Genomic DNA, 22,415 nt, shown 5'->3' with positions numbered 1-22,415 from the left:
CTAATAAAGTAGGAAAATAAGCAAGCTGGTAGAACAAGAGCAATAACAAGAATCAAGAAGGGGAGAGAAAAAAAAAAAAAAATCAGCTATAGCAAAGCCCTAGTAAACACAGCACTAGTTTTGCTGGTGATAAGGGTACTTGCAAAGGGCATGATCAAGCATATTAGTGCTCAGTCCAATATCCCACACATAACAAAGTGTGAAACAGTGAAAACAGAGACAATGGGAGATGCAAATAGAGCTGAAAGAAACAGGCTAAGATTATATCAGCCTCTCAGTCTACCAAACCTATTCATTTATTTCATTTCTTAATTAATCATTTATTTCATTTGATCACTTATTCATTCATTCATTTCTTTGTTCATTCAATAAACCACTCCTTAGTAAGGAGGGACTTGTGGTCAAAATTCAATTCATTTGCATACTGTCTATCCTAGTGTGGTTTCCCTAGAAAGCAGAGCTGGAGGCAAAAGCTCATGTATTACTGCTTCTTTAGGGAGTGCAATCCTATGGAAGCAGGAGTGAGGAAAGTGAGAATGAGGAAGGAAAGAAGGGAGAGCAAACCCTATGTGTATTACTGAGCTGGAAGTAGTTTAGTATTAAGGGCAACTAATTGTCAGTCTAATCAAATTGTCTTATAGAGCTCTAGGAACAACCATGCCTCAGAACAATGCGATTGTGATAGAGAAGGGAGAAGAATTTGTTCCCTGTATCTGGTCTGCCACTGGTCAAAGGTTTATTCCACAGGCCCACAAGCATTAATTGCCAGGTTGAGCTGCAAAGATCTAGAGGACCTGGGACTTCTCCCCTTAAGACAATGAGAGGGCTCTAGGGCAGGAAGTGAGAGGCAATAGGGACCTGGACTGACATGAGGTGAGATGGTGTCAGGTTATGCCCATGTGAACTTGGTTATGGTGACAGTGGGTTGACCCAATAGCCAAAGGCATAGGTGAGGCCAAGAAAATCTATGGCACTTAAGAGACGTCTAATACATGTTCCTTGGAAAGATTAGTAAGGTGTTAGAGGTATTAAAAGCCTCTTACGTTTATGTTTAACTTAACTGCATTGTAAATCCAGTTATAATTTTATTATGTTTTTCTTCTTGTATTATTCTCAACTCATTCTGTTATATAGCCTTGATTGCAGGTTCCTAATTGAGGGCTATTTGTGTCACAAGCACTTAAATTTTCTCAAGTCATAATGGTCACCCAATCTGTAAGAATCAGGGTAACTGTGAAGTTTGTGGACACACAGTCCACTCTCACTTCTGATACCAATTGCAAGTTTGGGGGGTTTCCAAAACCACCCTCAGTTTTGATGATTCATGAGAAAGACTCACAGAACTCACTGAAAGCAGTTATACTTATGGTTATTGTTTATTACAAGAAAAGCGTACAGACTAAAATCAGCCAAGGGAAGAAACATGCAGGTTAGAGTTCAGGAAAAGTTCCAAATGTGGAGATCCCATTATCCTCTCCACATGAAGTTAAACAGCCTTATTTCCCAGCATTAATGTGTGACGGCATACATGGAGTATTGCCAACCAGGGAAGCTCACCCAAGCCCTGGTGTTTAGATTCTTTATTCGTGCTCCATCACATATATATGACTGATTGCCCATGTGACTGATCTCAGTCTCCAGCCCATCCAGAGATCTACTGATACCACATGATCCAAGGTTTCCACCCTAAATCACATTGTTGGTTTTTCAGGTGTGGCCAGCTCCCACAATAAATCATATTGTTAAAGTAGCCTGGTGACCCAAGGTCCTATTAGGCATGACTTTCCAAGGGTTTAGAGATCCCCTCCCAGAAACCCAGGACAAAGGCCAGACCTCTTTGGGGGCAAGGTTAAATTCTTTACTATACACAATCCTTTCATTAGCATCCAGGAAATAAATGATTAGTCCTTGGTGCTTGGTTGATTCCTCTCCTTGGAATATTTTATCAATCATAGCCAATCATTATGCAGCATTTGTCATGTGCCCGGTACTGTGACAAGTGATTTTTCATGCATTGTTTCACTTAATCCTCACTGTGAAGTAAGAATCTTTATCTCCAATTTACAGATGGGAATCTGAGGCTCACGGAGACTAAGTAACTTTCTCAAGGAAGGTCAGACAGTGAGGAAGAGAACCAGACCTTCACTCAAGGCTGGATCTAAAGCTCATGGCCTTAACTATTATGCCAGTGCTTCTCAAAGTGTAGTCCAGGGACCAGCAGCATTAGCATCCTCTGAAAACTTGTTAGAGATGCAAATTCTTGGGCCCCACTCCAGAACTTCTGATTCTGAAACTCTGGGGTGGGGCCCAAATCTGTGTTTTAACAAGCCCTCTAGAAATTCTGATGGTCACCAAAGTTTGAGAACTGCTCTGACTCTGAATCCAAAGACTTCATACGTAATGTAGGATGAGTGCCCCATTAATTTTTATTCTCATAGCAAAGTATCCTTTATGTTGATTCTTTTTCCTTAGACTAATTTGAGTTTCACGAAAGAAAAGGAAAAACCCCTTTAAAGAAGAACCTGATATTCTTCACTGTGGATTAATTTTTGAAGCGGTGTTAAGCAGACCATGCATTATTATGAGTAAAAAACTGAAGGGCAAACCAATATTCAAATTATTGTTGTTGCATTTCGTGGTCTTGCTTGAATCTTTCCCTTTTCTGATTAGTTGAGATAAAAGAAGAGATGAAGGTCAGTGAAATTAGTGAGCTTAAAAATCTTCTTTAAAGATGGTGAAGATATCTTTCCTCTGCATCTGAGCCCATTGCTTAGAAGACAGACACTTGAGATAATATTCTTTTTATCTCACTAATTAAACATAAAGCTAGGCTGGGAGTGCTTTGGAGACGTGTCCTCATCAGCAGGGTCTGGCATCCGTGGCAGTGTTTTAATTCAAGACGCCTAATTTAATTAGCACCCTGCCACTGAGTCTGCTGCTGTGCTGCCTTGGATCTCTGGCCTAAGGAGAAATATGCAAACCCTACTCTTTTATTTCTAGTTAGCTTCATAAAAGGTAGGATGTCCAAGGAGGGAGAGAAACTTTGCTTCTCCATCATGTTTTGCATACGGTGCTAATTGAGCTGACAGTCTTGGAACACAGTCTGTGATTGCTGCAGCTGAGCCTTGAGCTCATAACCAGTGAAGGGATTGCAAATATCAAATGGCTCATCTCTGCCCTTGTGGCTCTTGAAATATGGAAGGGAATTGATCAGGGGAAGCTCTTCAGTCTGCATGCTTGAGTAACTGCTAGCAACACAAAACTCGGAAGGAATAAGGTATTCAAATCCTACTGGTAATGGCTACACCATCTCTTCTCACTTTCCTTACCCAGTGTGCTAATGAGGAAAGCAAAATGTGAAACTCTCTTGGCTTCCCTAATTGCTGTGCTTTGCCCTCATAACTTTTTTGTTCTTGATTATCAGGGTGAGAGTCTTGCTTCTGTCAATCATTTCTTGTTCTTTCTGTCTAGAAAATAACAATGCATATTGTTTGAGCCTTGAGATTATTCGAGCCCCTTCTCTTTCATAATTACAGCAGAGAAAACAAGTATTATTTTTTGTTTGTTTATTTTACTTTGTAATAATAAGGTACAGCAATCAGCTATATCTGTTCTTCTAATCCCTGAAACTTCTCCTGGAGCAATTCCCAAATTTTCCACAGGACTGCAGGACCTGCAGATTTGTTTGCTTTTACCACAATTCTGAACTGTGAGTGTTTGCTGTTTTCCTACTTTTCCCTCCATTACAGTGGAGGCAATATTGTAGAAGGACCAAATCACAGATACCAGTACAAGACAAACTTGTGTTTGAAACCGAGCTTCATTCTATTTTAGCTTGGATTAGATACTTCACCTCTGTGAACATGAATTCCCCACTTGCAAAACTAAGGGGGAAAAAATACCTTCTTTCCAGGGCTGTTAAGAGAATTAAATAAAATAATGCACTGAAATCATCTAAAATAGCTCCTGCCACATAGGAGGCACTCAATAAATGTGAGTTTTCTGTCTATTTTTACTTAGCATCCCTCTTGCTTGGGGAATTCTTTTGGGTTCTTATATTTGGCTTAAAAGATTTGTTTACCTTCTGAAGTTACTTCTGGTATAAATAAGACATCGCTACCAAAGCCCACTGGATCTGGTTCAATCTGCTTCAGAAGTGTTAAGTTCAACAGTTTACTATTTACAAAGACAGAGCTTTTAGGGACTTTGACAGTTATTTCTACAAGGGAGAAAGAAGTCTCCACCCTTCTCATGCTCACCTTTTCTAGTATAGCTCTTTGGCTGACTGATGATGTAACAGTAAGAATAAACAACACTTACAACAACCTCTACTGTGGTGTCAGAAACTGTACTAGGCATTTGATATTATTTATAATCCTTACAACAATTCTACATGATAAATTTTATTATCATCTTCTTATAGATAAAAAACTGGAGTTCAGATAGGTTAACTGACTTGCCATGGTTACAAGAATATTATGGAAGGTCTGAGTGACTACAAAGTCAATGATTATTGTACGAGACAGAGAAAGATGAAAGGAAGGGGGGAAAAAAACGAAGAAAGAGAAAGAGGATGGAGAGAAAGAGAGGGGAATCAGATCCTTTGTTTCAGGATTGTTTAGCGTTAGCCTTTTCTTCTACCACAAGCACCCATTTTTTTCTCTTTCTCAGGAAAATGTCAGCTTTGGAAATAATTTAACCTAAATAATCACTCTGTTGGAATAACTCTCTCCTGGTGCTGCTGTAATTTGGCTTACAATTATAGCTAATTGAACATCTTTGAAGTAAGCTCAGTACTGCATGCAAGTGGAAAAAAAAATTTTTAATGTGCTAAGCATGAAAAAACATGATCATAGAAGTTCATTTTTACCAGCAGAAAAAGAAAGCAATTAGTGAGACATCTTTCAACAAGGAGGAAAAAAAAAAAAATCCATGATTTCAAGACAAGCTCTAAGACGATCCCTGGGCCCCATTAAGGGCGCCGTTATGAAAAGAGTTTGTGAGCTACAGGTTGGCATCTATGAAAAGGTTCCCCTTCTAAGAAATCAAGACACATTGGTCTCATTATTTGTAGATACTTGACAAGCCAAGAGCCAGAGGGAAGCAGCAACATAAGGAGATGCAGTATGGAGGGAGGAGGTGGCTAATTAGGGGCGGGGTGGGGGGTGGGGAAGAGAGCTTGACGGATCTGTTATAGAAAATCCCTTTCTAAACATGGGACATTTCAGAAACAAACAATACTCCCTCTGGATATGACTTTCATTCAGTGGGAAACTGGAAAGACGCCTAGTTTACCCCAGCACAGCCCTGACTATACACTTTCAGCATTGCATACACCATGAATCTTTAAGTGAAAACTATTTCTTCACTTTCTAAGGTATTTCTTTAAACTCAACTCATAAAAGAATTAAGCCCCGAAGTATCCCAGGCTAGGGACTGGCTCATTCCCCAGAGTAGCTAGAGTGAAGGAATCGAGGAAGAGCTATGGAGACAAGTGTTCTTTAACCAGTTCCTTTTTATCCCTTTCTGTCTTTGCCAGAAAGGTTATGCCTGAGCGGCCACGACCAATTCCTTGGACCTGCTTATTACAAAGCCCTTTGGGAACTTGTTTTGCAGGGTAGAGTGTCTGTGACTCTGGAATAATTGGGGAGAGAACTGAAAAGGCTGGAGGCTAACAAAGGATAAATCTAGATGGAAGTACCATAGTTTTAATTTCGATAGACCTGCACTGTGCTACCTACAGCTAATCAGAGGATGTGGGGATCTGAAACTTTGCAACCGTAGATCATAAGAAACTTAGGCTCAAAAGGATTTTAGATGTGGGGTTGCCTTTCTCCTGACAAAAACTGCCCTCTAGAAACGTCATTTCCAATGGGTGGGCTGAAGGGGAGAATAGAAGGGCTCGTCACAGACATCCAAAGAGCAGCAATCAGCACTTCTATCCAATTTCATTTGTACATGAGTCCACAGTAAGTTAAAAAGCGAAGGAAGCATATATGCCCATTGTCATGCAGCCAGTCAGAGTCAGTTTGGGATCGAACTCTGTGTTCTTTTCTGCACTCTTCAGGCCCCTAGCTGTCCTCTGTATTTAGAGCATGGTTCTCAATCAGGGACAATTTTGGTCCCCTGGAGACATTTTCGATTGTCATGACTGCGGGCGTGCTACTGGCATTTAATAGATAAAGCCCAGTTGTTGTTGTTGCTATTTGCTGTCCAGTCTATTCCTACTCATGGCGACCACATGTGTTACAGAGTAGAACTGCTCCATAGGGTTTTGACTACCATCTTTATGGAAGCAGATCACCAGTCCTTTTCTTCCACAGTACCAATGGGTGGATTCAAATTGCCAAACCTTAGGTTAGCAGTTGAGCACAAAATGTTTACACCACCCAGGTACCTGGGATGCTGCTAAACTTCCTACAGTGCACAGGGCAGCCCCCACAACCAAGAATTATCTAGCCCAAAATGTCAATACTGCTAAGGATGAGAAACCTTGATTTAGAAGATGTCCAATCTTCCTTTGCTAATTTTGTTTCTCTCTTTGTTTTGACCTTGCTGAGGTCAAAAGCAGTAATTATCATTGAATTTTCAGTTTTCTGACTGATTTTTCCAAGTCTGGTTCTTTCAATGGGAAAACAATTTTATTTGGTGGAACCATTCCTGCCTTCCTGGTTGGAATAAGCATGGAGGGTGGATTTCTCCTTTCTTGAAGGCAGCAGTGCCTTAGGTATCCTTCCCCAGCACTGTGCCAAGCTCTGGTATGAATGGCAGGCTTGCCATTAGTGGGCTGGTTTCATAACTGAACCAATAATGTTTACAACATCTTGGTGCTGACAGCAACAAGCTGTCTACATTAGAGCACAGAACACTTGGTATAATGTGGAAAGGAGTCTAAATAATTAAGTGCCATATTTCTGCAAGCATCTTGATCTGAAATCATTACTTCTTCTTACCAATATGTCTGCAAGAAGGTGTACCTAGTGGAAATCTTGTTGGAATGAAATACACTTCCAAATCAATTTTGTATGCTACCACATAATCTTTAATCACAGAGCTGAAAACCAGAGTAACATAATGAGATTTAAAAAATGAACAATATTCTATGAAATCAAACACATGGCTCTTAAACACAAGTCTACACAATCCAGTCTAGGAAAACGTAACAATTATTAAGTGATCACCACGGACTCAGGCCCTATATCCAAGTAACTATATAAATTTGTTTTTCGTTCACAAAATTAAAAACAATTCTTCAAACACATTCTGTCTTGGTTCTTTTGCATTTTATTCATTAGCCATAAGTCTAAAGCCCAATTTGTGGTAGGGAATTAAATAGGACCAGTAAATAAACAGACCAATTTACAGAGGTCTTAGAGGGTAAAATATTATAATTGGAAGGAAACCTGCCATGGTTCAAATCGTTGCTGTCAGTTTTGTAGAAAACTGTCCTCAAGTATATGCCGAATGCTGTCAGCTGCTGTCCTCAAAACTGCCATTGTTCCGGCAAGAATGAAAATGCATCGGGCTCATGGGATCAGACACATAGCCTGTATCAGAAAAGAAGTTCAGTTGTTATTTATTGGCCTTTCAGCCCACCTCCCCATCTTTCATAACCAGCCTTACTCAGTGCAACACACAGGCACCAGCTAGCTCTCCAGGCTCATGTGAACACAGAGTCTGGAAAAGAGTTGCTGGTGAGCAGTTGTCAAACAAAAGCAAATTTTTAAATGAAAACAGAGAACTCAGGCAGGAGAAACATAAATGACGGATGTCTGTTTTGGATCCAACACTGGCTGGGCAACGTTTTGGGTTTGGAGTAAAGAAGGATACAGCTCAGGAAGGTGGTTTGCCATTATGATTAAAAGCACAGTGTCAGGCAAATCTGGGTATAAGCCCTGATTCCACTACTTGCTTGCCCTGTGACTTTTGTCATCTTACTTAACCTTTATAAGCCTCATTGACTTCATCTGTATGTGGGAGAAATAATAGTACTTACCTTATAAGGTTGGTAATGCACATAAGGTGATTAGCATGGTGTCTGACATACAGGGAGTGCTAAAGAAATGACAACTAAAGAAGAAAAGTGGAAATAGCAGTAGAGAAAAAGGAAAGGGTTTCTCTCTATGGCAGTTTGCCTTTGCCTTTGTTGCTGTGTCCTCCTTGGGAGCCCAATTTTTAAGTGTATGCCTAGGTCTAAATACCAGTGACATTTAATGCCCACTGAAGCCATAGCCCTGGGCTGGTCCAGAGAATGGGCCTAGTGACTTAGAATAGGGTGGTTGTCCTAGAAAACACAGGGGCCTGGGCAGGGAAGCAGCTGCCTGTCACTCTAAGCAAGGAAGCCATTCACTGCTTCTGTGAAAATGGGCCCATTTGTCAAGGGCTATTGCTGCTTTTGCTCCCCTTTGAAAGCTAAGTTTTCAGAATCAGCCATCTACATTTTCATCAAGGCATCTAGCAATATGCAGTTGAATGGCCATATTTATTTTCATAAGAAAGGTCTCTATCAAAATCTCTTAGGCAGCACGTCAAGCTTCCTGAGAGAAAGCACAACGGATGTCAATATCACCACCGACTGCCCTCTCTCACTCGATTCCAGTGGGGCTGCCCCTTCAGGTATGAGGACGGTTGTAATGTTGGAAGAACGAGATGAGGGTAGCAGGATACACATCACTGAATCTTAACTCTGGGTGCACTGAGACCAAATCTACATCCTAGAGAAAAATACTTCCTTTTGTCCAGCCTGAAACTATGCCTTCATTCCAGGGACAGATAGATGTTTTAATTAGCTCATAATCCTTTTATTACTATAATCAACCTTCTAATGTACCACATGTGATTTTACTAGCCTATAAAGTTCCAGTGCCTTTCTCCCTCCAAGTCTGCGATGGAAATCCAACTCTGAACATACGTCCGACCAGTGTGGGTGGGCTCTTCTTCGGGCATGGGTAACAAAATCAGCAGGGAATGGATGCTGGCATAATGATGCCATTATTGCCACAGTAAAGCCAGACGTGCTGGGCTTAAGAAGGACCCAACTGAAATTTGAGCACAGGCTTTAGGAAAAGATGGAATTGTGTCTGCATGTTTTGTTACTTCAGGGTGAAAGATCTCAAGCAGAGAGAAAACAGCTATGGGAGGGAAAACAAAACAACAAAACAAAAAAAAACAGTTCATAAAGCTGCTGTTATATCATGATTGGTTTATGAAATGCAAATGGAGAGCAATTAAAGGGTTCTTTCTTGTCCAATGCTACATCACTAGTGGGAGATTAAATATGTTTTCTTGGCCTACAGGGCTCTCACTACAAAGAAAGACTTGCCCCATCCAAAAACTCTAATTTTTTATTCTACCCCTGCTACAAATAAGCGTAGGCAAACCCAACTTTTGTACAATTGTAGCACTTTTGTCTTATTTCTCCACCTTGGGGAATTCTGCTCAAAAATCCTATTCCTGTAAGAAACGGATCTTTAAGTTAAAGAAATGCTTCATCTTGAAACTCCACCATGAAAAGAAAGACTTCTGGTCAAAGCACACGTTTCAAAGGGTGCCCTGTATTTTATGGTTGTGAAGTCACATTTGTAGAGGTTGGAGAAAACGATATTACATCTATAAAAAAAATGCAGTGATGTGACACTTGGAGCACATTTTCCCCTCAAAAGGATCTGCTACTGAACTGGCCAATTACGTTGTAAAGCTGCTGATAAAAAGCATTCGGCTGCATTCTAGACACGTATTAGGGAGTCAGGAGAGCATAGTTTTCTTTCTTTAGTGTTCTTAAGTAGTTTTTGTCTGCATCGATCCAGAAAAAACTTTTTTTTTCTCTTTCCTTAAGAGCTTTCTAATGCCTTAGGTAACGATACTCTGCAGACAAGTTACATTGGTGAGGATCCCAAAGCACCTTATACTGTCGTGAGAGCCAAGGACCTCCAGGGTCTACTGACATCTGTATCTGAGAACCAGGAACACATCATCCAATTTATTCTTCTCCAAGCCCAGTTCTTGTAATAAATCTGATATATTTAACTGACATGCATTTTCCCGTCCTCCATATAGTCAAACGAAGTTGCCATGGATAAATGGTTCCATTGTGCTAACATTCCAATTATATATTTAGCCTCTCAGGCTTAGCGGTTGGGAAAGGACATAAGGAACCCCACATGTTAATATGGAAGATAGGAGAGATTTCCTATCCTCTGGCTTCCAGAGATCTGCATACAACTTTATTAATTATTTCAAAGAGCTGTATTCCCTGTGAAGCAATCTTGTGCAAAATGGTCCCACCAGCTCTCTCCTTGCCTCCTCTCCAGCTTTTTGAGGCAATGGTTGGGTTTACATTTTATCCTGGGGTGCTTGGCTAAACGGGGGCATCTCTCAGCGTACACTGTAACTGTGGAAACTCACACTGGTAATGCAGTGTTTAGAAGTGGTAGACTCAATAAGGTGGTGGCAACATGTTTGGAATATCATGAGATGCAGGAGATTATTTTCATAAAAAGAGTTGTACATGTGCGCACACTCAGTTACACACTCACATGCAGACACGTAGGTTAAGTTCAAAGGTAAATGAAGAGCTGTAATACAAGACTTACAAGACCAAAATTTGTATCTTTATAATTTTTAAAGCATTTCACACTTCTCACTTCTTAACCTTACAAAATATAGTATTTTCCCCTTCATTATAGGATAGATAAATCTGAGGAATCTATATACTTACCATATCTGTCAATAGGTGAGAACTGAAGACTTCTTTTCATCTCCTCCAGAGTCAGGCCTTGAGAGGAGCATTGTCCAGAACTGGAAAATTCATGAGATACTAGTTTCATATTGTGGTGGTTTGTTAAAACATTTTGCTGAACAGAATCTATGCACTCAGCTTAGATCCCAGAGAAATGGCAAAGTGATACAAAGTTGTATTTATCTTAGAAGTAATAGTTGGGGAAGAGTTCAGAATTATTTGGAGTAAGTCAGATCTAGCTATGAGCTCTTCCAGCTAGACTGCTCTGTAACCTTGGGCAAGTTAACCTTTCTGAGTCTCAGTGTATTTATCTGTAAAATGGGAAAAGTATATAAATACTCTCAAGTTTGCTTGATGATCAAATATAATAAAAAGAAGTGTTGAGTCTAAATCTGGGTTAATGTGCTTGCAACCTTTTTTCTGTTTTTTGCAATGTTTGCTTAAAAGGCATTAAGAACAAGTACATTATTATCTTAGTAATAATCAATATAAATAAAACACATCTCAGGAGGTAAGTTATAATCCTACTAATAATTATGATATTGATATTATTGTAATAGTTATGAGGTTGTGATAATAATAACAATTAATAATAATCTTTATTATATGCTTCCTATATGTTAAGCATTTACATATAATCATCGTATTTAATCCTTCTCATTATTTTATCACTATTCACTACTCTATCATTTCTTTCCTTTTATAAATAAGAAAACTGAGGATAGAGCAATTAAACAACTTGTCACACAGGTGGCAAATGGCTCATCTAGGAGTCAAACTGAATTCTTTTAGATTCCAAAGTCTATAGACTTATCCTGTATTCAAATATTAATTTATTCCTGATTTCTGTCTTTCATTGATCCCTTTCTTCTCCAAACTTCTCCTACCCTTTTACCATATTGGTTAATGGGATCACTTCCTTTCTAGCTCATCAGATTCAAAACCCGAAGCTATCAAATCCCTCACCCTAATATCTAATCACATCTATCAATTAATTATACATTTGTAGCTTACCTTGTATCCATCCTTTCTTTGTTGTTGTTGTTAGGTGCCGTCAAGTTGGTTGCAACTCATAGTGACCCTATCTATGTCTCATAGCAACCCTATCTATGTACACAGAATGAAAAACTGCCTGATTCTACACTGTCCTCACAGTTGTTGCTATGTTTGAGCCCATTGTTGTAGCCACTATGTCAATCCATCTCATTGAGAGTCTTTCTCTTTTTCATTGACCCTCTACCTTATCAAGCATGATGTCCTTCTCCAGGGACCGGGCCCTCCTGACAACATGCCCAAAGTACATGGGATGAAGTCTCGCCATCTTCGCTTCCAAGGAGCACTCTGGCTGTCTCCCAGGACAGACTTGTTTATTCTTCTGGAAGTCCATGGTATATTCAATATTCTTTGCCAACACCATAATTCAAAGGTGTCAATTCTTTGGTCTTCCATATTCATTGTCCAGCTTTTGCATGCATAGGATGCCATTGAAAATATCAAGGCTTGAGTTAGGCACACATTAGTCCTCAAAGGGACATCTTTGCTTTTCAACACTTTGAAGAGGTCTTTTGCAGCAGATTTGCCCAATGCAGTACATCTTTTGATTTCTTGACTGCTGCTTCCATGGGCGTTGATTGTGGATCCAAGTAAAATGAAATCCTTGACAACTTCAATCTTTTCTCCATTTATCATGATGTTGCTTATTGGTCCAGTTGTGAGTATTTTTGTTTTCTTTATGTTGAGGTATAATCCATACTGACGGCTTTAGTTTTTGATCTTCATCAGTAAGTGCTTCAAGTTCTCTTCACTTTCAGCAAGCCAGGTCATGTCATCTGCATATCTCAGGTTGTTAATGAGTCTTTCTCCAATCCTGATGCTGCAGTCTTCTTCAAATAGTCTAGTTTCTCAGATTATTTGTTCAGCATACAGACTGAATAAGTATGTAAAAGGATATAACCCCAATACACACTTTTACTGATTTTAAACCACACAGAATCCGCTTGTTCTATTTGAACAACTGCCTCTTGGTCTACGTAGAGGTTCCTCATGAGCACAATTAAGTGTTTTGGAGTTCTAATTCTTCACAGTGTTATCCATAATTTGTTATGATCTACATGTCAAATGCCTTAGCATAATCAATAAAACACAGGTAAACATCTTTCTGGTGTTCTCTGCTTTCAGCCAGGATCCATCTGACATCAGCAATGATATCCCTTGCTCCACATCCTCTTCTGAATCTGGTTCGAATTTCTGGCAGTTCCCTGTCAATATACTGCTGCAGTTGCTTTTGAATGATCTTCAACAAAATTTTGCTTGTGTGTGATATTAATGATATTGTTCAATAATTTCTGCATTCTGTTTGATCACCTTTCTTTGTAATGAGTACAAATATGGCTCTCTTCCGGTCAGTTGGTAAAGTAATTGTCTTCCAAATTTCTTGGCATAGATAAGTGAGCACCCCCAGTGCTGCATCCATTTGTTGAAACATCTCAGTTGGTAATCTGTCAATTTCTGGTGGCTTGTTTTTTACCAATGCCTTCAGTGCAGCTTGGACTTCTTCCTTCAATACCATCTATTCTTGATCATATACTATCTCCTGAAAGGGTTGAATGTCTACCAATTCATAACTCTGTGTATCCCTTCCATCTTCTTTTGATACTTCCTACATTGTTCAATATTTTGGCCATAGAATCCTTCAAAATTTCAACTTGAGGCTTGAAATTTTTCTTCAGTTCTTTCAGCTTGAGAAATGCCACGCATATTCTTTTTTCCCTTTTGTTTTTCTAATTCCAGGTCTTTGTACATTTCATTATAATACTTTATCTTCTCGAGCCACCCTTTGAAATTATCTGTTCAGCTCTTTCCTTCATCATTTCTTCCATTCATTTTAGCTACTCTACTACCAGAAGCAAGTTTCAGAATCTCTTCTGGCATCCATTTTGGTCTTTTCTTTCTTTCCTGTCTTTTTAATGACCTCTTGCTTTCTTCATGTTTGATGTATTTAATGTCATCACACAACTTGTCTGGTCTTCAGGCTTTAATGTTTCATGCATCAAATTTATTCTTGAGATGGTCTCCAAATTCAGGTGGGATATACTCAATGTCATACTTTGACTTTTTTGGATTTGTTTTAATATTCTTCAGCTTCAACTTGAACTTGCATATAAGGAATTCATGGTCTGTTCTGCAGTCAGCCCCTAACCTTGTTCTGGCTGATGATATCAAGCCTCTCCATGGTCACTTTCCACAATTGTAGTCGATTTGATTCCTGTGTATTCCATCAGGTGAGGTCCATGTGTATAGTTGCTGTTTGTGTTGTTGGAAAAAGGTATTTGCAATGAAGAAGCCGTTGGTCTTGCAAACTTTTGTCATGTGAATCTCCAGTGTCATTTCTATCACCAAGGCCATATTTTCCAACTATTGATTCTTCTTTGTTTCCAACTTTTGCATTCCAATCACCAGTAATTATCAATACATCTTGATTGCATGTTTGATCCATTTCGGACCATGGACATTGGTAAAAATCTTCAATTTCCTCTTCTTTGGCATTAGTGGTTGGTGTGTAAATTTGAATAATATTTGTATTAACTGGTCTTCCTTGTAGGTGTATTGATATTATCCCATCACTAACAACTTTGTACTTAAAGATAGATTTTGAAATGTTCGTTTTGACAGTGAATACAATGCCATTCCTCTTCTAATCGTCATTCCTGGCATAGTAGACCATATGATTATCTGATTCAAAATTGGGCAATACCTATCTGTTTCGGCTCATTAATGCCTAGGACATAGATCTTTATGTGTTTCATTTCATTTTTGATGAGTTCCAATTTTCCTAGATTCATACTTCGTATTCCACGTTCCAATTATTAATGGACTTTGCAGCTTTTTCTTCTCATTTTGAGTCTTGCCACATCAGCAAATGAAGGTCCTGAAAGCTTTACTCCATCCCCATCATTAAGGTTGACTTTACTTTGAAGAGGCAGCACTTCCCCAGTCATATTTTGAGTGCCTTCCAATCTGAGGGTTTCATCTTCTGCACTATATCAGACAATGTTCCCCTGGTATTCATAAGATTTTCACTGGCCAATTTTTTCAGAAGTAGATGACCTGGTCCTTCTTTCCAGTCTGTCTTAGTCTAGAGGCTCCGCTGAAACCTGTTCACCGTGGGTAACCCTGCTGATATTTGAAATATCGGTGGCATAGCTTCCAGCATCGTAACAACACACAAGCCACCACAGTATGACAAATTGGCAGAGGTGTGGTCGATCCTTTTTTTTAGCATCATTTCTTTAGCATCCTCAAAGAAGCTACCTTAGTTAACCCCAGAATGTGGCCTCACTAAGTCCATAGCAGAATTCCTAATTCTTCCTGCCTCCAACCCAGTTCTCTCCTCATTTACTGGCACAATATCCATTCAGTTACTTAAGCCAACATCCTTGGACTCATCCTTGGCTCCTTTCTCTCACATCTCTTACCCAACTCGTGTCCTTTTAGCTCTGCCTCCAAAATATAACCCTAATCCCTCCATGTCTCCCCTCCTTCAAAGTTACCACCTGAGTCTAGGCACATATTCTCTTTCTTGCCTGGACCTCTGCAATTTACCTATTAATCAGTCTCCCTGCTTTCACTCTTTTCCCCATACAATTCACCTCCTCCACTTATTATCCAGAGTAATCCTTTCAAACATAAACCAGGTCAAGTCATCCCCCTACTTAAAACCCTCCAGTGGCTTACCAGTTCACTTGGAATAAAATTCAAATGCTTTATCCTCACTTACAAGGTCCTCCAAGACCTGACCCTGCCTTCCTTTCTAACCCCAACTGTACACCTTTGCCCAGTCACTTCTTTTGGCATTCTTTTAGCTCCTTGAGACTGCTAAGTTCTTTCCTAATTCTGAGGCTTTGCATTTGTTAACTCTGCCTGGAATGCTCTTCTTAACTAAACCAGATCCTGCTTTGCTGACCCTTTGCCCTGCCTTCACCCATGACTAGCTTCTCTGTTATTCAGGCCTCAGCTCAAACATCACCTTCTCAGAGAGGCTGTTTCTGACCACCATTCTTTCCGCTGCCCATGTTCACTCTCTATCACATCATCCTATTTCTTTCGTTCAGAGTGCTCATCACTATGTAGAATTATGTTGTGGATTTATCTGTTTACTTATATACTGTCCATATTCTGTCTATATAACGAAGGTGCAGACCTTCTGACTTTTTTTCCCTGCTATACTCAACACTTAGAATAGTCCCTGGCACATACAAGAAACTCAACAAACAGTTGTTGAATTAATGCATTCCTAAATGCTGCCCTTCCCTCTAGATACTCCAATCCTCACTCTCCAAGGCTTCCAAGTTGTCTTTCTGTAGCAGAATCTCACCATGGCACTTCCCTGCTTCCCACTACAATTCCTTAGGCTGATGTTCCACGTTCTCCACAATCCAACCTTACTTACATTGTACGTGTATCTTGTACTCTACAACTCCACATTGCCCTCTTTTCCCCTCAAGTTCAAGCCACCACTACTAGACTTAGGATTTTCCAAACATTCTTAAATTGCCCCTACTCTGTGGTTGTGGTCAAGCTGCTCCCAATTCTGCTTGTTGACGTCTTACATATCCCCGATAAGAAGCAGTGTGGTATTACGGTTAAGAAGGCCCATTCTGGTGCCAGATTCCTTGAATTTGAATCCTAACTTCATCACTTACTAGCCCTATGACCTATGGCAAAGTATTTAGCTGCTCTATACCTCAATTCTTACAAGTATAACATGGGAATCATAAGAAGACTTAATTTATAAGGTTAATCCTGAGTTAATACATTTAAAGCACTTTGAATAGTGTCTTCAGAGTGATTTATTGAGTAAGCACTCAATAAACGTTACCTATTTTTATTAATCTTCAAAGCTCAACTCAAAATAGCATCTTCGTCAAAGCTCTCTTAGAAAGTCTTAGTCAGAATTAACCTCCTCCTCTTCCATGGCCCTCTACTACTTTGTACTCCTACCACAGTTAATCTGTATTTGTATGCTAGAGAACCCCACTGAATAGAAAGCTCCTGGAGGTCAGGGATTCTGTCTTAAATCTTTGGAATCTCCACAGGAATTAGCCAGTATTTTGTAAATAGTTAAAATAATAAAAGTGTGTTAATTCAAATAAAATTAAGTTATTACAAAATGTAGATTTAGAGAAGTCAGATTTGTCTGAAAGCCAATGTTACTTCTCACAGATTGATTCACTTAGAGCCCTTAAAAATGACCTAATATTTGGCCTCACTTTCTTAGGTTATAGAGTGGAGGGTACTACTTCTCAGAGAAATGCAATGATCAAGAGTAAAAGGAAAAGGAGGAGGAGGAAGACGAAGAAGAACAGGGAAAGGAGGAAGGAGAAGGAGAAGGAGAAATATTAGCAATAGTTGTAGTATCGGCATAAAGCAGGATATTATGTGATTTCATTCAACAGTAAATAATAAACTAAACTTGGTACTGGACAAAAGAATTGAGAAGAGGCAGTCCTTCTGTCATGGATTGAATAGTGTTCCCCAAAAATATGTGTCAATTTGGCTAGGTCATGATTCCCAGTATTATGTGGTTGTCCTCCATTTTGTGATCTGATGTAATTTTTCTATGTATTGTAAATCGGAATCTCTGCCTGTGGTTAATGAGGCAAGTTAGGTTATGTTAAAGAGGATTAGGGTGGGATGCAATAGCCTTACTCAGGTCACACCCCTGATCCGAAGTAAAGGGAGTTTCCCTTGGGTGTAGCCTGCATCACCTTTTATCTTACAAGAGATAAAAGGAGAGAGAAGTGAGCAGAGGGCAAGGGACCTCATGCCACCAAGAAAGAAGCAGGGTCCCTGTGCTGAGAAGCTCCTAGACCAGGGGAAGATTGATGAGAAGGACGTTCCTCCAGAGCTGACACAGAGAGAAAGCCTTCCCTAGGAGCTGGCACCCTGAATTTGGACTTCTAGCCAGCTAGACTGTGAGAAAATAAATTTCTGTTTGTTAAAGCCATCCACTTGTGGTATTTCTGTTACAGCAGCACTAGATAACTAAGACATTTTCTGAGGATGACCAAAGTGGCTAATTACTCCCCACTCCTCCCTGCTGCTAGCATCTTTGGGCTTCAGAACAAACTGTTGCACCTCCCCCTCTGAAGCCTAATAGTTTGTCTACATAAGCAGCAGGGCTAAAAAGATACAATTCTGGACTGGTGTCCCCATGTCTGACAACCCCCTTCTTTAGGTCATCAGGTGGGAAAACTTGCATTGCACTCTGTGCAGTGAAATATACAACCTCTGGAATGTAAAACTGAGTGGGGGAAGATCCTCGGGGTCCTTCGTCCATACTGCAAAGAGAGGGGGCACTCGTGGAAGTTTTCCATCCCACCAGAACAGCTTTGAGCCAGGGAGGACCACTCATGATGTAATTGTTCCTGTTGTACACTGTCCAATGTCTGTGAGTAATTAAATGGTTTCCACTATTGTCAACACCGAATACTTGTCTCGTGTGTATGACCTGATCAGGATAAATGAGCACAACACCCATGGTGTGGTTGGTACCACTGGGTGAAATTCTCATCCCAGTACTCTGGTGGGTGCTTGGGATCTGGAGACAGACTATAAGGCAACCTGCATGTGCAACGCAAGACTCTCATTCAAGATACTTTCAAAATAAAAATTATTGTATTAATACCTGTTACCTCTTTAGCACTCTAGCTCCTTTTAAGAAATGGGCTATAAGCAGTAGTCTTGGCAACAACAAGATAATGGGGAATAAATATTTTATCACCAAAATGACTATCTGGTTTCGTCTGAATAAAAGCCCATCTCCAAGCTGTCCTATTTGTTCAGTTGCTGAATGCAATTCCTGCCAGGTGACTTAACCTTCCTGCCCAAAAGATACCACATAAGCTGGCTCTGGACACTGTTCTAGGATGACAGACAGATGGAAGCTAAGCATGACCAGGTCAAGCAAAACAGAAGAAACCAGACCCTGATCAATGGAACTGTTTGTCTTCAATCTATTTGTGCTCAGACTTCAGCAAGAGTTTCACAGAAGCCCAGAGTTTGAGAGATACTTCGGGATCTCTGTCTGCTGAAGTTATGGTCAGTGAAAATAAGGCACTACCAACAATGCAGTGGCCCCAAGAAGTCAATGACAGTAAGTGTGAACTAATGGCAGGTAAGGAAAACACTCGGTTTTGCAGTGTTTTGATATTACTGGCCAACTAGGGAGAATTCTTTATGCTAAAAAGATAAATATGTATATAATGATGTATAATACTATATGTGTAATTTCACCTCATACTTTTGTGAGAAGTATGATGGTCTTTAGGTTAATTTTTGCATACTACCATCTTATATTGATACATCTTTTCTGTTAGTGCTAAAAAAAGTTTCATTCATTTTAGGCTAAACAGTTCACATTAGGTCTATTATGTATATAGAAAGATACATATAATGAATGATCAGATATTGTCCTTACAAAAGGGGCACAAAAGGAATGAAGCATTTATCCAACATTAAGGTGATGGCTGTTGTTTTATGCAATTGCATTGATTCTGACTCATGGCAACCCCATGTGTGACAGAATAGTGTTGCTCCATAGGATTTTCTTGGCTGTAATATTTATGGAAGCAGATTGTCAGGACTTTTCTTCCCCAAAGGGGCTTGGTGGGCTTGAACAGCCAACCTTTGGTTACTAGCCAAATGCAAACCGTTTATGCAACCCAGGGACTTCCCAAAATGAGGAGAACTAAAATTCAAAAAATATTTCTTGCTTCCTAATCTATGTTTCACATGTGTAGACTTCTTAGTAGACAGTCTGCTAATTAGGCCACTTCACATCCAAATCCACAAGATGTAATTTGTACTTTTGTGTGTGCATGCCATTCAGGCCTTGGCTCATAAGCACAAGCTGGTATGTTTGCAAATGGCCACACTGTCTGGGAATGGGCTCATGTGCCCTGGACAAAGACAGCAACAGGAGCATCCGAAACTAATGACAGCTAGATTGGCTGAAATGAATGAAGTGATAATGACACCCATCACAAGCACATTAAGAAAAATATTATCCAATGAGAAGTAAATCGACATGTATGGAAGATTACAGAAGAGCTGTGAAAAATGGGAAGTGAGCTAGGAGACAGAATCTACTTTAATATAGCCTTAATTCCACAAAGCAGAGTAAGACAGTCTTTAAACTAATAGGTTAACGTAAATTCAAGGCAAAGCTCTAGAAAGAAATATTAAAACAGATGCTTTCTGCACACTTGAAAAAGAAGTACTGATTACTAGAAGCTACCATAGGTTCACTAAGAAAAAATATCATGCTAGATTTGCTTTATTTCCATTTGGTGGAGGATAAATATAAAGGGAAAGTTCATAGGCTAAAACACACATCCAGATTCCAGCTGGGTGTTGGACAGATTCCAGCTGGGTATTGGACTTTGTAAGTAAAAAGAGAAGATTGGTGCCAGATGACAAATGATTGGATTGAGTTGTTACTGGTTGAATAGCCAGCTCATGTACTTGATGTCCCCCATAGGGTTAACTGAGCCTTACACATGAGGGAAAAAAACAAAACAAAACAAAAACAACAACCACATTTCCTAAAGTTAGAATTATCTAAAAATAGATTGAGTTGTTCCATAAGGGGGCACTGTCCCCATCCGTGGAAGTGTTCAAGCAGCGGCTGGAACACCCCTTGGCCAAGCACTGTAGAGGGTCCAAGTAACCCAGTTCCCTTCATTTCTCACACCTTATGATTCTTTAGACGGTACTTATGAGCCACACCGGCTTTGAGAATCTAGCTTTGCCGTGTTGAAAAGGCAGAGTGAGATCACACAGTTCCCACTTAGGCCGGAGATTTTTATTTTCCTTATCTGAAGTTTCTGACATTAGCCAGGGCTGAATGTTTGATTTCTACACACATGCCACAGCACACCTGTCTACATATTATTGCTACTACTCAGGATGGTGTTTGTAGCTTTTTGTCTATATACATTTCATCTGAAGTAGTAACCAAAATGTCCTATTTGCCTGAAGGAATCCTCTCCTTTAGTGATCCATTTCAAAGGAAGAACCACATTGCCATCTAAGAAAAAGCAAAGGAAAGTAGAAAAAGCACTTTCATATTACCCCACCATCAAGCACTCGGCTGCTAACCAAAAGGTTGGCATTTCAAACCCACCCAGTGGCTTCACGGGAGAAAGACCTGGACATTTGCCTCCATAAAGATTACAGCCAAGCAGGAGAAAAGTGGGGAGCAGAACTCAAATTTTAGTAAAAAGATCAGACTTAATGGTCTGACTATGACTGGAGGAATCCCAGAAGACATGGTGCCTGGGCTTTCTGTTAATCCAGAACTAAAACCATTCCTGAAGCCAACTCTTCAGACAAAGAATAGACTGGGCTATAAAACATAAAATGATACTCGTGAAGAGTGCGCTTCTTAGTTCAAGTAGATGCGTGAGACTAAATGGGCAGCTCCTAATCCGGAAGTGAGATGAGAAGACAAAGGGACAGGAGCTGGTTAATGGACATGGGAAATCCTGGGTGGAAAGGAGGAGTGTGTAGTCACATTATAGGGACAGCAGCTAGGGTCTCATAACAATCTGTGTATAAATTTTTGTATGAGAAACTACCTTGAGCTGTAAACTTTCACCTAAAGCACAGTAAAAAAAAAATTAAATTAAATTTAAAAAAATAGAAAAAAAAAAAGATTACAGCCAAGAAAACTCCATGGGGCAGTTATACTGTGTTACATGGGGTCACTTTGAGTTGGAATTGACTCTAGGGCACCTAACAACAATGACAACAAAGGATCTGAATGTCAGGTTGTATAAGGCTGGTAGTGGGAAAGCAAGAGCTGTTTCACAAAGGTTTTTATGAGGTTTTTTTTAATATAAGATAAATATGTAGAATATTCATATTGCAACGCCCTGGGACAGGGGGATGCTATGTAATCTCTTACCCATGAAAGGTATATTGGTAAGCAAGGCCTCAGAGGAAATAAGGAAAACTGTCTGAAGAGACTCTGGGGAATTCTGGTGCCATCTCTGTGGAGTGGTGGAATCAAGCAGTGTCACAATAAATCTAAATGGCCCCATTTAGAACCTCGAAAGCAGACAGTGTTGTTGCTTCCAAACTACAGCCTTCCAAATGCTTTTGGTATTGGAGCAATGAATCATGGTGTTGGCTGTGGGATTTTGCGAATTCTCAGATTATTTGCTAGTGCCATAATTGCTTCTGACTGAATTACATCCCAAAGAAGACTTTGCATGGGCATACAGTCCAAAGGAAACTATTTTTTATCACGTTCTTTCGACTGTGGCTTTTGCAGAGTTGGGAAATTTGGTTTGGTGAACCACAGCAAATCTATACTAGTCTACATGGCTTGAAAGCAAGAGTGGAATTAAATTGACAGAATAAACATAAAAAGACCTAGAGCATTAAGTTCTGCCATAATAATATAATAATAATAATGTCTTCTGTTTGCAGAGGGCTTTAGAGCTTGCACATACTTTTCTATTGATTGCCTTATAACATTTATACAAAACCGTCATGATGTGTTCTGGGAAGGTATTAATTTTACCTCCATTTTACGGGGGTGGAAAGTCAAGCTCAGAAAGTTTGAATTGCATAAACTCACAGAACTTGAACAAAAGGTCTTCTGACTTTC

General features: G+C 39.8%; 1 protein-coding gene across 1 annotated transcript in view; it reads right to left on the bottom strand.

Moving 5' to 3' along the window:
• Positions 1 to 7,015: 7,015 nt before the first annotated feature.
• TNNI3K (TNNI3 interacting kinase) overlaps positions 7,016 to 22,415 on the bottom strand; it is a 424,853-nt gene continuing 409,453 nt past the window's right edge. The window contains exons 24-25 of the mRNA XM_004369062.2: positions 10,718 to 10,797; positions 7,016 to 7,547 (exon numbers count right to left, since the gene is read on the bottom strand). Coding sequence (XP_004369119.1) covers positions 7,471 to 7,547; positions 10,718 to 10,797 — 157 coding nt within the window. The 3' untranslated portion in view covers positions 7,016 to 7,470. The remainder of the gene's footprint in view (positions 7,548 to 10,717; positions 10,798 to 22,415) is intronic.

The sequence above is a fragment of the Trichechus manatus genome, unplaced genomic scaffold, assembly GCF_000243295.1.
Source record: "Trichechus manatus latirostris isolate Lorelei unplaced genomic scaffold, TriManLat1.0 scaffold00003, whole genome shotgun sequence".
Classification (NCBI taxonomy): domain Eukaryota; kingdom Metazoa; phylum Chordata; class Mammalia; order Sirenia; family Trichechidae; genus Trichechus; species Trichechus manatus.
The sequence above is the reverse complement of the archived record's forward strand: the minus strand, read 5'-3'. Positions and strand labels throughout refer to the sequence as shown.